Raw genomic sequence first — 14,632 nt, forward strand, 5'->3', positions numbered from 1 at the left:
GGTGGATGTTCTCTCTCTCACATGGAAGGGGATGTTTCTTTATGCATCCCCTCCTTCCCTCTAGTTCAGAGAGTCCTGCTGAAAATTCTGCATGAAAACAAAAAGTCTTGCTAGTGACTCCTTTTTGGCCAAGACAGCATTGGTGCCCTCTTCTGCAACTAGCCAAGGGTCATCACCACAAGTTACCTCACTGGTTCTACCTACTCACTTAGGACAAGGTATCCTTGATTCAGCCACATCTGTCAACTCTGCAGCTGACCTTGTGGGTAATCAACTTTTGATCCCTTTTAGGCATCTTTTTTCTAAGGATGTGCTTAGGGTTTTGCAGGAGGCCAGAAAACCCAATACTAGGGAATCTTATGTTTCCAAGTGGAAAAGATTTTCTGTCTGGTGCCACAGAAGAAAACAGGAAGCTCTCTCTGCGGGCATTACTTTAGTACATTCTTACCTGTGTGAGTTACTTAATAGTGGCCTTTCATATTCCCTAGTCAAAGTCCACTGCTGTACTCTGTCTGCCTGTTTGCCATAGACTCCCCCCTTAGCTTCGAGGTTAGAAGTTAAGCTTTTCCTTAAAGGTGTCCTACATACGAAACCTCCTAGGAAACCCGATGTTCTTCGTGTTTCACTGTTGCAGTCATCACACTTGCATTATCTGCCTGCAGGTAGCCCTCAGTCGGCCCGAATACCAGAGTCTTGGGATTTCTGCGTCGGATGCTGTCGCCTTTTCCATGATGTCAGGTCATCTGTCATAAAACATGCAGCCGATGCCATTACATCAGCTTTTCTTGCCAAGCGGAGCCAGAAGCAGAAGCATTTCACAAGTGCCGGTCGGCTGCTACCTGAAATATTCATTATTCGAGTTTCAGACCTGAAGTCTTCTAAAGCTAAGTACCCCCATTGGGATCCTTTTTTCTTGCTCTAACCGATGTCAAAAAAGTTAATAATTGTCTTGCCTGTGGAAAGCAAATACCTCACAGAGATTCATTCTTACTGCATCACCTGTTTAGGCCCAGACCACGATGTTCCTCGCTGTCTTTTTTTGTGCCCCGTTCAATGCCCGAACTATTCATCGTCAGGCTATCTTTCTTGCTAAATTCATTCGCTCTCGTTCTCCGTATTTTGAAATGGCTTCAATAAGCCATCTGACTACCAATCTTCCGAAAAAAACATAAGGATAAAGACAAGAGACAGACCACATAGGTCCAAAACGGCCGACGACGTTTCCGTTAAGCTAGTCCCCAGTCCGCTGGTACTCAGTGAGGTGCTTTCGCAGCTCCTGATACCCGCTTCTACAGATTCGCAGGCCTCTACTGAAACTCATTCTGAGTCTGGTATGCAGCGAGATGATTCTTCGACTATGGAACCTGCGGATGTCTCTACCTTGGATGGGTCTGGAGCCACTGTGCAGGCACCTTCTTCTGAGGGTGTATTCAGACCTTCCAGTAGTTTGTGTTAAACCAACTACTTAATTTCTGAATAAAACTACCGAATTTCTCAGGCCCAGAGTTCGCACTATGCCTAGGAAACGGACCAAAGCGCATTCTCAAGCTCCCATGCCACAGAAACAAATGCTTAGAATGGTTGAAGACCTTATTAATTAGGGGAAGCCTGCCTTCCCCCTCTAAAAGACAAAGAATTGATTTTCCTTATGATTCTACAGATCATGAGTCCAATGACTGACCCCTCAGATTACCAGGACATTCCCTTATCTACCTGTGAGGATTCAGATGCAGAGGATTCCATTGTCTCTGCATTTCTCCCCAGCAGACTTTTCTTTTGGTGAAACCCTGCATATCCTCAGAGAGCATTTCCACTGGGAGTGCCATGACTACCCACAGTCCAAAGAGAGACTCAGGGAATTTTTAAACTTGCCTCAGCACAGGCCTCTAGCAATCCCCCTGTTCTGGAAATTGTAGATGATGTCTTCATGGAATCCAGTGTTACCCCTGATACTTTGCCACCAGCTCCTAGAAAGCCTGACAGGTACTATAGAGTACCTGACTCTCAAAAATTTTTATTTAAAAATCCCACTGCTGACCCAGAGACAATTTTCCAGGGACCTAAAGGTATTAAGGCTACTGCAGGCAAAAACCATATCCCTTCGAACAGGGATTCTAGGGCTTTAGACAGATGGGGGAAGACTGTATATACCTCTGCAACTCTTGCCATCAGGGCTTTAAATTGCCAGTTTCACATGTTAAAGTACCAGCAGCTTATTATGTAACTAATTAAACAAAAAATGATGTTGATTCCTGATTGTGCAGAATATAAAGATTTACAAGAGTTAATGCATTCTGCAAACCAAGTTGGAAAACATACTTTGCAGTGTGGTTTTGATGCCTTGGAAGCATCTTGCAGGCTGCTGTCACTGGGTCTGTTCTTAGAAGGCATGCTTGGCTGAAGGAACAAATCGTGCCAGACCATGTCAAAGCAAAATTACTAGATACTCCATTAAACCAGGAACGTTTGTTTGGCACTAAAGCAAAAGTTGCTCTTAAAAAGATGGAGGAAAAAGCTAAATCCATGCAAACTGTTAATTTCCTACAGGTACAGCCACTGAGATTCAGTAGGCATTGGCCTTCAAAAAACTGGCCCTTTCCAGTCCCTCTCAGACCTTCGCAGTCCAAACCCAGGGGCAGCAGACCACCAAGACTACAGTCTCAGGATATGCACAGATCTAAACAATGGAGTGCTCCCATGTCAAAAACAGGGAGTGGTAAGCCACCCTCTTATGGAAAACATTCACAATGACTTGTCCTTCATCCTTCCCAGCCATGCCCAAGTACTTGCACTCCCAGGAGGAAAACTCGCCCTGCATGCAGAAAACTGGGAGTACATTACCCAGGACAGATGGGTCTTAAACATTGTATCCCAGGGATACAGATTCTACTTCCACTCACTGCCACCCCCAAGCAGATTGCCAGACCTCCTCCCAAACCAGGGGGCAGAGGCCGAAAAGCAAGTACTTTCTCTTCTTGGTGTCAGGGCTATTCAACCTGTTCCAACAGAGCAAAGGGGACAGGGTTTCTACTCCAGACTCTTTCTGGTGCCCAGAAAACAAAACTCTTGGCACCCTATCCTGGATCTGTCAATTCTCAACACCTTCCTGGTGGTGCCAAAATTCAAAATGCTAACTCTCCAACAGCTGCTTCCTATGCTAGCCAAGGACTCCTGCCTGGTCACCCTAGACTTAAAGGAAGCTTATCTGCACATCCCCATAAGGGAATTTTGCAGGAAATATCTACGTTTCAGGACATGTTCTCTGCACTTCCCTTTGGCTTATCTATTGCACCCAGGGTATTTACAAAATACCTGGCTCCAGCCATTGCATACTGCAGGCAGAGAAATGTTCAAATTTACCCATACTTGGATGATTGCCTGATTCAGGCAATCAGGAATTGCTGCTTCAGCTCCTGACATTTGGGGTATACCATCAATGAAAAGAAATCACATCTGGTACCCAGCCAAAAAATTGTATTCCGGGGAGCAAGCTTAAACACAACTTCCCATATGGCATTCCTCACTCCAGAAAAATAGGTTTATTTGACAAACTACTGGCCACCCAAACCCAGCTATCTGCAAGAAAAATGCTGCAAGCCCTAGGGTTCATGGCCTCATGCGTTCTCCTAATTCCATATGCAAGACTGCATATGAAGAAACTTCAATGGTACTTAAAAAGTCTCTGGTGTCAACATTCTCAGGACCTGGAAACAACTATTCCTATCATTCCTTGCCCAAGAACAGAGTTTCTTTGGTGGGCAAAGGCCTACTACCACAACAAGGTACTCCCTTTCACTCAGGCCCCCACTGTCCAAACCCTGACAACAGACTCTTTAGACTATGCATGGGGGGCTCACATGGCAGGCAAATGCATTCAAGGCAAGTGGAGCCCAAGACAAATGCACCTGCATGTCAATCAAAAAGAAATGTTAGCTGTACAGAATGCACTGACAGCCTTCAAATACCTTATCCTTTCCAGGACAACTCTTGATAAAGACAGACAACACCACAGTTATGTGGTACATAAACAAGTGGGGGGGGGGGCTCCTTCCTACCCACTCTGCAGGTTAGCCATGGCTCTGTGGAACACAGCCTTGAGCAATCAAGTGCACCTGCAAGCTCAATTCCTGCCAGGCAAACAGAATTCACTGGCAGACTTAAGCAGAAATCTAATGGACCCACACGAGTGGAAACTGGAACCCAACTCATTCAAGCTTCTAATCCACAGGTGGGGGACACCAGAGGTGAACTTTTTGCTTCCCCCCCAGAACCATCAATTGAGCAAATTTTGCACCAGAACTCCCCACAGTCAAGCATGGAATGTGGATGCCCTATACTTTACATGGGAAATCCTCTCAATCTATGCCTTTCCCCCTCTGCCCCTCCTCTCGAATGTACTACTCAAGATCAAGCAGGACAAACCAAGGACAATCCTTATTGCACCAGACTGGCCACGCCAGCACTGGTACCCACTTTTACGCAGTCTGACAGCAGTGCCACCCTGGCACCTGCATCAGACCCCTTTCCTGCTGTCCCAGCAGGAGGGACAGATTTTTGCACCCTCAGCTGCAAACCCTGAACCTAGCAGCCTGGCTCATTCCATGAATACATCACCAGCAACCCTCAGCAAACAGGTGCTGGATGTCATCCTTGAGGCCAGGAGGCCTAGTACTAGGAAATCCTATTCAGAAAAGTAGAAAAGATACTATTCTTAGAGCCAGTCTCAGGGAAAGAACACCAGCCGTGCCCACCTTACCTCAAATCCTAGATTATCTAGCAGAACTGCTCCACAAAGGCCTGTCCTTCTCTTTTATTAAGATTCATGCCTCTGGCATCTCAGCTCAGCTCATTACAATACTGAGCCACCCCTCTTTTCTCACCCTCTGGTCAAACAGTTCTTGAGTGGAGCTAACAATTTAAGACCCCCAAAGAGAGCTCCTACTCCCGCCTGGGACCTTAACTTTGTACTAGAGAAGCTCACCCCCCCCCCCTTTGAGCCTGCTGCTACAGCAGAGTTAAAATTCCTCTCTTGGAAAACAGCCTTACTTCTAGCCATCACTTCAGCAAGAAGAGTGTCCGAATTGCAGGCCCTTATGGCTATGGAGCCCTTTTTTCCCTCAGGACTATAACCCATCATTTATGCCCAAGGTGGTATCCAGTGTGGCTTTAAACCAATCCATCCATTTACCAACTTTTTTCCCCTAATCCTCAGAATAAAGGGGAAAGGATCCTGCACTCCTTGGACGTGCACAGGCAGCTTAGGTTCTACCTTGACAGGACTAAACCTTTCAGAAAATCTGACCAGCTGCTAGTCAGCTTTGCTACAGGGGCAGAGGACAAGGCCATTTCAAAGCAAACCGTCTCCAAATGGAAAGCACACTGCATCCATTTCTGCTACAGACACCATGGAAAACCTACCCCACAGGGAATCTGAAACCATTCTCACTAGGGCTATCTCCACCTGCACAGCATTTCTCAGGGGAGTCACTACCAGGGACATCCTGAAAGCTGCAACCTGGAGTTCTTACCACTTGCCTGTCTTTTCTAAATCCAGAGCTGGATTTGCTACAGCAGTCTTACAAGGCCTGCTAGCCAGGCCTAATACTTCTTGGTTGCCTCCACCCTTCCTCACCTTTGGGAATCAACCCAAGTGGGACAACTGCAGCAGTGAAACACGATGAACATAGTACAGTTGTGTACACAACATAAATGTAGATGTTCGAGTGTATTCACTGTTGCAGTCCTGGTTACCCTCCCTCCAGCCGCCTGATTTTTCTTTACTTTCTACCTATCCTCTCTTTTGGCCATATCTTATGGCAATGGTATTTACTTTTTACTGGAGGTGTTCCACACCATGTAATTGCTTCTTGTTTTGGGGGCTCCTGATATCTGGGGCAATAAAAACTGATGTAATGGCGTCAGCTGCATGTTTTATACCCCTGACGACCTGACATCATGGAAGAGGCGACAGCATCCGACGCAGAAATCCCAAGACACTGGTATTCAGGCCAACTGAGGGCTACTTGCAGGCAGATAACCCAATGTGATGACTGCAACACTGAATACACTCGAACATCTACATTTATGGTAAGTGTACACAACTGTACTTTCCTCCTCCTTCGGGTCTTAACTGTGTTTTAGAGAAGCTTACTCAGGCCACTTTTGAGCCAGCGGCCTCTGTTTCTCTGAAGTTTTGCACATAGAAAACAGTACTTTTAGTAGCTTTAACTTCTGCTAGAAAGGTCTCACATTCAGGCATTGATGGCTTCTCCCCCCTTTTTGGTTTTCCACAAGGACAGAGTATCCTTGAAAACTAGCGAACAAGCAAAAGGCCAAGTCAAATAACAAGATACTCCCACAGGCAGGTACCAGCGTAGCCCAGCATACAAAGTGTAGTCACAGTAATTAATTGTATGCTGGGCTACGCTGGTAATTACTGTGACTACACGTTGTATGCTGGGCTACGCTGGTAAACTGAAATTACTGTGACTACACTTTGTATGCTGGGCTACGCTGGTAAACTGAAATTACTGTGACTACACTTTGTATGCTGGGCTACGCTGGTAAACTGAAATTACTGTGACTACACTTTGTATGCTGGGCTACGTTGGTACCTGCCTGTGGGAGTATCTTATCCTTGAAAACTAATCCATCTTTCATGCCCAAAGTGGTGAATGAGTTGTCGCTTAATCAGTCTATTCAGTTGCCCACTTTTTCCCTCACCTCAATCTCCTACTGAGAGGGTTCTACATTCTTTGGATGTGCATAAACAGTTCAGATTTTATCTTGAAAAACAGTCTATCAGGAAATCTTAAGTCTGTGTTCTTTCATCCTAAGGCTCTGGGTTTACCTGTTTCCAAACAAACCATCTCTTTTTGGAGCTCTAAGGCCATTGTGTTTTGCTACGACTTTCATGGGAAATCCTTGTCATCTTCTGCTAAAGCCCATTCTGTGCCAGATCTGTTGTCTCCTTGGGGGGGCTTTCTTCAAAGGTCTAGATGCTCATTCCATTTTGGAAGCTGCTATTTGGTCGTCTATTTATACTTTTACAAAACCCAGGGCAGGATTTACTAGGGCAGTTCTGCATGGATTTGTAGAAAGTGACTCTGCATTGTCCTCCTCTACTCCTTCCTCCTCCCTGGTTTCATTTTGAGCTTTTGCACTCTTCCGTATGTAAAGAATACTGCAACATTGAATAGAAGGACATAGAATAGTTGTGTACAATCTTACCATAACCATAGATCTCCTCCTTTTCTATGTTGCAGTATTTTACTGCTTGTTCAAAAAGAAAAAAAAATCCCAAAAGGCCACTGATATCAAAAACCAGGTGCAACTGCCATGGATTAAGGATACATTTATTCAGCAAAAAACAACCGTAAGCACTTTCATATCACTAAAGGAGACTTCTTCAGAATAAAGTACATCAGCAAACAACCATCTTTTATATCCTCCTTCAATAATTGATTAATTGAATGTGTGTATGTGTGTGTGTGTGTGTGTGTGTATATATATATATATATATATATATATATAAAGATACAAAATCATTAAAAAGTAATATCACCAGCCGCAGTAAGAAAATAGACATCATAAAAACAGTACAAAAATATTGTTAATTCTTCATTTAATATAAAAATAATTTAAAATCTATTGGCTCTATCTTTTAATAATGGTTTAGTGGACAGGGTACGTCAAGAATCCCAAATTTAAATTATGAAAATGTAGTACACTTAGTGTGTTTATATAGTGCATTATTCTCCTTTTTGTTGTTAATGTCGCTGGTAAGTTCTTGTATTCTGCTATGTAGGGCACGTTCTGTTTTACCCACGTAGTATGCCATGCATGTCACACAGTATGCCAGATAGATATACCACATGTGCTGTCTGGCAATTACCCTTCATAAATCTAATATAACTTTTCAGGACATTGGATAGGTAGATTTCACTCAGTCTACTAATATAACCACAGTGTGTGCATCGACCATACACAATAGTTCTGCGATAGAATTTTATCTTTTGGAATTTTGTTTTCCATATAATTCATATTCCTATCTATCTTAACAAATATGGGATGAGTACGCACTATTTGGTTAGTCAGCGTATCCACTTTAAATATGTTCCAATTATTGCATATAATATTCCTTATTTGGTGTGAAATAGCACTGTATTGTATGGTACAAGCTGTTTCCTAAATAGAAGGTTGATTCTTAATAACTGGATATGTATGACCACTTGCCCCTAAACGGGGTTTGTACTTCTTACTCCATTCTCTACGAACTCCATTTCAAATATTGCTAACCAGTTTCTTAGGGTATCCCTCATCTGGAACATATTTTTAAGCCCTGAAATTCTACTAATAGGTCCTCATAGGTAGACGTCATACATGCTATTCTAATGGCATGCCCCTTTACCAAGCTTTTCTTTTGTGTATGGGGATGATTACTATCAAAGTACAAATATGCATTGCAGAAGGTATCTTATATATATATATCTATATATATACATATATATATATATATATATATATATATATATATATATATATATATATATATATATATATATATATATATATATATATATATATATATATATATATATATATATATATAAAATAGTGACATCCAGATAATGTATACAAGTTGGATGTTGAGTATATGTAAATTCCAAAAAGGAGGTGGTGGTATTTAGATATTCAATAAATGTTTGTATATCATATTTTCCCTGACACAAGATAAAAATGTCATCCAAAAAATGAATATATAGTTTGATATGTTGTTGATAAATACTCTTAAATATGTGTTGGATTTCTCAGCCAAGCAATACTAAGCATATACAGGGGCACAAGCAGCACCCATAGTTACTCCAGTAAGTTGTTGAAAGTATTGCCCTTCAAAATATGTAAAGTTGTTTTCTAAAGTTAAGGCCATTAATTCCTTCAACAAACATATTTGTTCGTGAGAATAATCTGAAAATTACCTAAGAACTGTTTCGAAATTTTCCAGACCTTCTTGTGTTTGGTATACAAGTGAATAAATAGGTCCTTAACATCTGTAGTGAGAAAGATAATATCCGTTGGACCATACATCTGAGGTTAATTGTCCAAGGATGTCCCAGGAGTCTCTGACTAAATGATTGATTTTCTCAACTATAAGTTTAACCTTCCTATCAATGTATATGGCTATACCATGTGTTTTTGAACCACCCGCTGCAACAATGGGCCGGAAAGGAGGGTGTTCTGTGCTCTTGTGAACTTTGGGAATTCCAAAGATGGTAGGTATAACTGGATGTTTATTATTTAGGAAATCATACGTCTCAGATGTAATGCGTTGGTCCAACAAATATTCTTCTAAATACGAGTCTATGCGTTGATAGGCAATATTAATCTGATTTCTGGATATTTGGGCATAGCTATCTTCGTTAATTACTAGGGATTGCATAACATTAGAATAATCAATACAATTATATAGAATAATACCACCTCCTTTATCCAGGGTCATAATACGTACATTAGGACCTTTCCTGAGCTGATTCATAAGCACTTGTTCCTCTAAAGTCAAATTTGTTAAAGTCATATTGTGCTGTGCCCATAGTTGGTATATTGCGTCCATTACCACTTTTTCAAAGGTATCAACTAAAAGATGTGCTACAGGATTAAAGATACTAGGTCTTCTACCATTTCATCATTCCGGACGTCGTCGTATGTCCCATGCATCGGCTGGGGAAAAATAGATTTTTTAAGTTCAATTTCCTAGTAAATAAGAACAATTCAGAAAGGATATCAGCTAAATCCATATGTTGTCAAGGCACATATTTAAAGCCCATAGAGAATAGGGAAAAATGTACAGGAGTTATTTGGCAGTCAAGTATAGTTATATATTTTAAATCCTTGATGTTCTTGTACTATACTGGAACGCTGAATATAGGGTTAGGGTGTGATGCAATTCATTCAAAATAATTGAAATCCTTGTCATCTTCTGCTAAAGCCCATTCTTCCAGATCTGTTGCCTCATCGGGGGGCTTTCTTCAAAGGTGTAGATGCTCATTCCATTTTGGAAGCAACTGTTTGGTCGTCTGTTTATACTTTTAAAAAACATTACAAACTAGACACCGTCTCCAGATCTAGGGCAGGATTTGCTAGAGCATCTCTGCATGGATTTGTAAAAAAAATGCCTCTGCATTGTCTTCCTGTACTCCTTCCACCTGCCTGGGTTCCTTTTTAGCTTTTGCACTCTTCCGTATGTAAAGAATACTGTAAAATTGAATAGAAAGACATAGAATAGTTGTGTAAAATCTTACCATAATCATAGATATCCTTCTCTTCTATATTGCAGTATTCTACTAATTGTTCTTTCCTAGGATGACTCCTTGTGATATGGCCTTAGATTACTTTCCTCATGGGGCTACCTTATTCTGAGGATGGTACATGTGGACATCCCTTTTATGGCCGACATTCTCAGTGATTTTGTGCGACGTCCCACATATTGGCAGTGAGCTTTTATATACAGGCCAGATGTCTGGTTGACTGGCGGAGTACAATCCATATGTAAAGAATACTGTAATATAGAAGAGACTGACATCTATCTATGGTGATGGTAAGATTTTACATAACTGTTCTTTATTGGTCTATAGTTTTTAGGATAGCTTGGAGGTTCACTCTTAAGTAGGAGTATTTGTTTTTCCTATTGTTAACCAGGCTGGTGTCTGGTCAGGGTGCACATATAAGTAGTTCTTATTCATAGCTAAGTCTTCATGTAAAGATGCTAATACTTTAGCCAGAAGTTAGATACTGCATCTGTGCCTGGGTTTTTCCACCTAGGAGCTTTTCTTAACTTTGTTTCAATCTCTCTGGCAGTTGCTTCATCCCATTTCATATCCTGTACATTTGAACTTCTTATTCTTTTTTACTTTTATCCATTTAGCATCTTATGTTCCACAGGATCTTCATAGGTATTTCTCCAAAATGTATTTCTTTTTTTTTTGTTAGTGTTTAAATTCCTTTTGCCTTGTTTCCTAGTTCTCTATAAAACTTTTTGGATCATCAGTAAATTACTTATTTTCTACTTTTTCTTTATATTTATCTGCATATCTTCTACGTTTTTCTGCCTGTGCTGATATTTTTAGTTTATTTGCAATAGTGCATGATAAATCCTGATTTCTTCTGATAGTGCGCATTGCTTTTATCATGTCTTGTCTTACTAAGTATTTTTGTTGATCTGTTCCCTATTTTGTACTCTTCTAACAGTGACACTTCTTTTCTTAATTGTTTTATAGTTTTCTCCATTTGATACTTCCATGATGGCATTTGATTCCTTGGGAAAGAAGTCTGTTGGCAGCCTCTGTTACTTTGCTGTTTTCGTTACTGTAGTGTGATCGCAGAGTTGGAATATTTAAGTGGGGGGGGGGGTGGCCGCGAAGCCCGCCACTTTATGTAATATTTTGAAGTTTTTATTTTTATGGTTTTTGTAGGACAGCAATTTGTTCGAGTGTTCGGGATTGTAAGCTTTCGCTTACATGGGGTCAGTAAATCAGAGTTCGCTTTTTAAGCATTGGCTGATTTAATATAAACCCAGATATTTGGAGAGGTACATGCCAAACAGGGAGTTGTACTCAATTATTGGTCTAATGAGGGAGGAGTATAGAGAGGCAAAAACCTCCTTTTTTCTGGATGCAATCCCTTTTCTTATGAGATGAACCAAGTAAAAGGCTTTTCTGACCACTGCTGCTTACATGATGGTCGAATGTGAGGTTATCAACCTGAGTGTCCAGGTCTGTCACCACAGGTTGTGTGCTTAGATGTGATAATCAGTAGGGGGTCATGTTTTTGCCAAATGGTATGATGATACATTTTTTTGCATTTAGCTTGAAGGCCATGACTTTGGGACCAGTCATTAGTTGCTGCGAGGCCCTCTTGCAGTATGTGAACAGTTGGGGAATTAATGACGGCACCCAACTTACAGTTGTCCACAAACCTAGTCAGCCACAGGCCTTTTGTCTTTGCCTGGGACTCTGAGAAATAGATGCCAAACAGTAGGGGTCCCAGGACAGATCCCTGGGGAACTCCACTAGTGACAGGTCTGCTATCGGAGGTGGAGGTGCCTATTTTGACTTTGAGGGTCCTGTCGGTGAGCCTTTTGGCCACCCACCTGATAAACGAGGGATTTACGCCAAGTTAGCTTTTCCATGATGGCTGAGTGGGAAATTGTGTCAAAGGCCTTGGCCAAGTCACGGTAAGCAGTATGTACCGACTTTCCCTTATCCAGGGCCTTGGTGACAGTGTCAAAGAAGTCAACCAGGTTCAACAGGCAAGATCTGCCCTTGATGAATCCGAACTGGATGGGGTCAAGTGTTTGGAGATTGCCTATGTCCTTGTTTATGAAATCGGTAATAATACGCTCCATGGCTTTACAGATCAGACTTGTCAAGCTAATGGTGCGATAGTTTCCAGGGTCAGTAGTGACACCTTCTTTGTGCAAGGGGATGACAATGGCAGTTTTCCACTCTGCTGGGATGAAGCCTGTACTTAGGCTATGGTTGATATTCACATATCAACATCTATACGTGTGTGTGTGTGTGTGTGTGTGTGTGTGTGTGTGTGTGTGTGCGTGTGCGTGTGTGTGTGCGTGTGCGTGTGTGTGTGTGTGTGTGTGTGTGTGTGAGTGTGTGTGTGGAAATGGGAATTGGAAGACTTTGTCAGTTGTGGCTAAGTCATATAAACATGGGTGTTTGGCAATAATAACTTGGTCTTCAGTCTTTACTTGACTAACCAGTATATGTAACTTGGACCTTGCAGCTTTGTAATGCAACTTGGATAGTCCTCTCACCTAGGCAGTGTCTAAAAAACTATCTTTAGAACATTGCATTTAACTGATTAACTTGTAGTTCTATAAAAAAAGCGAGGACAGTTTGAAACCGACAAGGGTTTCTTTTGAGGAGGGTACCGTCTTTTAGGTAAAATAATTTTTGGTGAATTCTTTTCCTTTTTTTAACAGAAATAACTAACGGTTCCTTTTTTTTGTTTTGAGCAGAAGTACTGCTGACAACTGAGGCCTGAAACCACTCAATGGGACTGTTAAACGAAGCACTGTAACATCGTCAATGAAGGCAGTGTGAGGTCACTGGTAATGAACACAGACCACACTTCGCAAACAGGACTTGTTTTTATTGAACAAACCAGATTGTATTATATACGTTGTTGTACATACTGGGAAAATGAATATAAATTATTTTTATGGCTATCTGCAGCTGAAGATGTTTTGTGTTTTTTTAAGCTACACCCATCTTGAATTTTGCACTGTTAAAATTAGAGTGCACCCCCCCCCCCCCCAAAAAAAAAAAATAAACAAATAAAACTTCTGGACATCTCTTTACCATTAAATGCACCTTAGCCCAGCAATCTGGAACATTTTAATCAAGAATTTCTGAACATTGTGACTTTAGAATTGAGAACTGCAGTACCTAGCAGGTATTATGATACTTAAAAAGGGAGTACATGTGAGAAAACATTTATCAATGTGTTGTGAGTGCACTTTATCCAAGGCAGTGATAACAGGAGTGATGCAATATTTCTGAAGTGTAACCTTGCAAAAGGACTCACTGAATCCCCCAGTGTTGTAGTGTTTTGTCATTATCCAGGAGTTACATCAGTGTTTTTTTACATGGAGTAAAGCAATAATATTTGTCAAACAAAACTTGTAAAAAAATCTAAGCAAGGTACTGCAGTATTAGATTATAGAATTACAGTTTGGCTATTTGTGAATATATCTTGTAAATATGTTCTTTAAAATGTTGAATTATATTTGACTTTTGTAGATCACATTAACTCATTTTTGCACAGTTTGTGAAGCTAAATATTTAACTTTGTCCTTTTTGCTTGATGTATTAAAATGCAAAAAAGTATTCATTTTAATAACCTAAATGTGAGTCATTAGAGTCCTTACTGTTGTTTTAAGTGAAACTTTTCATTTCCTTTTTATGATATTAGCTTTTTATGAAGACTTCAGTGCAGTAGCAGTATAATTTTTGTAAGCACCTTGTGGACATGATTGTGTTTGAAGGCTGAGTTGATGACGTGGAACTGCTGCTACTTTGTAGGATGTCTTGTGCAGAATGTGCTAGTCTTTGAAGTGGCTGTGAGCAGCACATGGGTACTGAGTAGGAAACTCCACCATGAAAATAGTCTCTGGCACATCAGCTTCTGACGTATGCTGTGGCATCACTTGTCTGGTCTAGAAGCTGTGCACAGCTTCATGCTTAATTGTGCTTCCTTGTCAGTTCAACAGTCTGGATCTCAATTCTTGTATGGAAGGAGGTGATGTTCATCGTGTTACACTGCTGCAGTCATCACACTTGGATTATCCTGCCATCAGGCAGTCCCACAGTCGGCCAGAGTTCCAAAGTCTTGGTCCGGTGTCAGTTGCTGTCGCTTCTTCCCTGACGTCAGTGCGCCAGGGGTATATAATATGCATCCGACGCCATTTTCTTCAGTCTTTCTTGCCGAGCGGTGCCCAAAGCAGAAGCAGTTCGCAAGTGCCGGTCGGCCGACTCCTGAGATTTTTGAAGTCGAATTTCAGATCCGAAGTCTTCAATAAAGCTAAGTACCCCGTTGGGGCAACCTTTTTCTTGCCTCAGAC

The 14,632-nt window shown here is 41.3% G+C and overlaps 1 protein-coding gene across 1 annotated transcript in view; it reads left to right on the top strand.

Annotated features, from left to right (window-relative positions):
* LOC122816858 (nuclear receptor coactivator 3-like) overlaps nt 1–13,322 on the top strand; it is a 557,677-nt gene extending 544,355 nt beyond the window's left edge. Inside the window, exon 6 of the mRNA XM_044089921.1 lies at nt 13,028–13,322. Coding sequence (XP_043945856.1) covers nt 13,028–13,039 — 12 coding nt within the window. The 3' untranslated portion in view covers nt 13,040–13,322. The remainder of the gene's footprint in view (nt 1–13,027) is intronic.
* Nucleotides 13,323–14,632: the final 1,310 nt, after the last annotated feature.

Source organism: Protopterus annectens, chromosome 12.part0, assembly GCF_019279795.1.
Source record: "Protopterus annectens isolate FY-2018-M chromosome 12.part0, PAN1.0, whole genome shotgun sequence".
Taxonomy (NCBI): Eukaryota; Metazoa; Chordata; order Ceratodontiformes; family Protopteridae; genus Protopterus; species Protopterus annectens.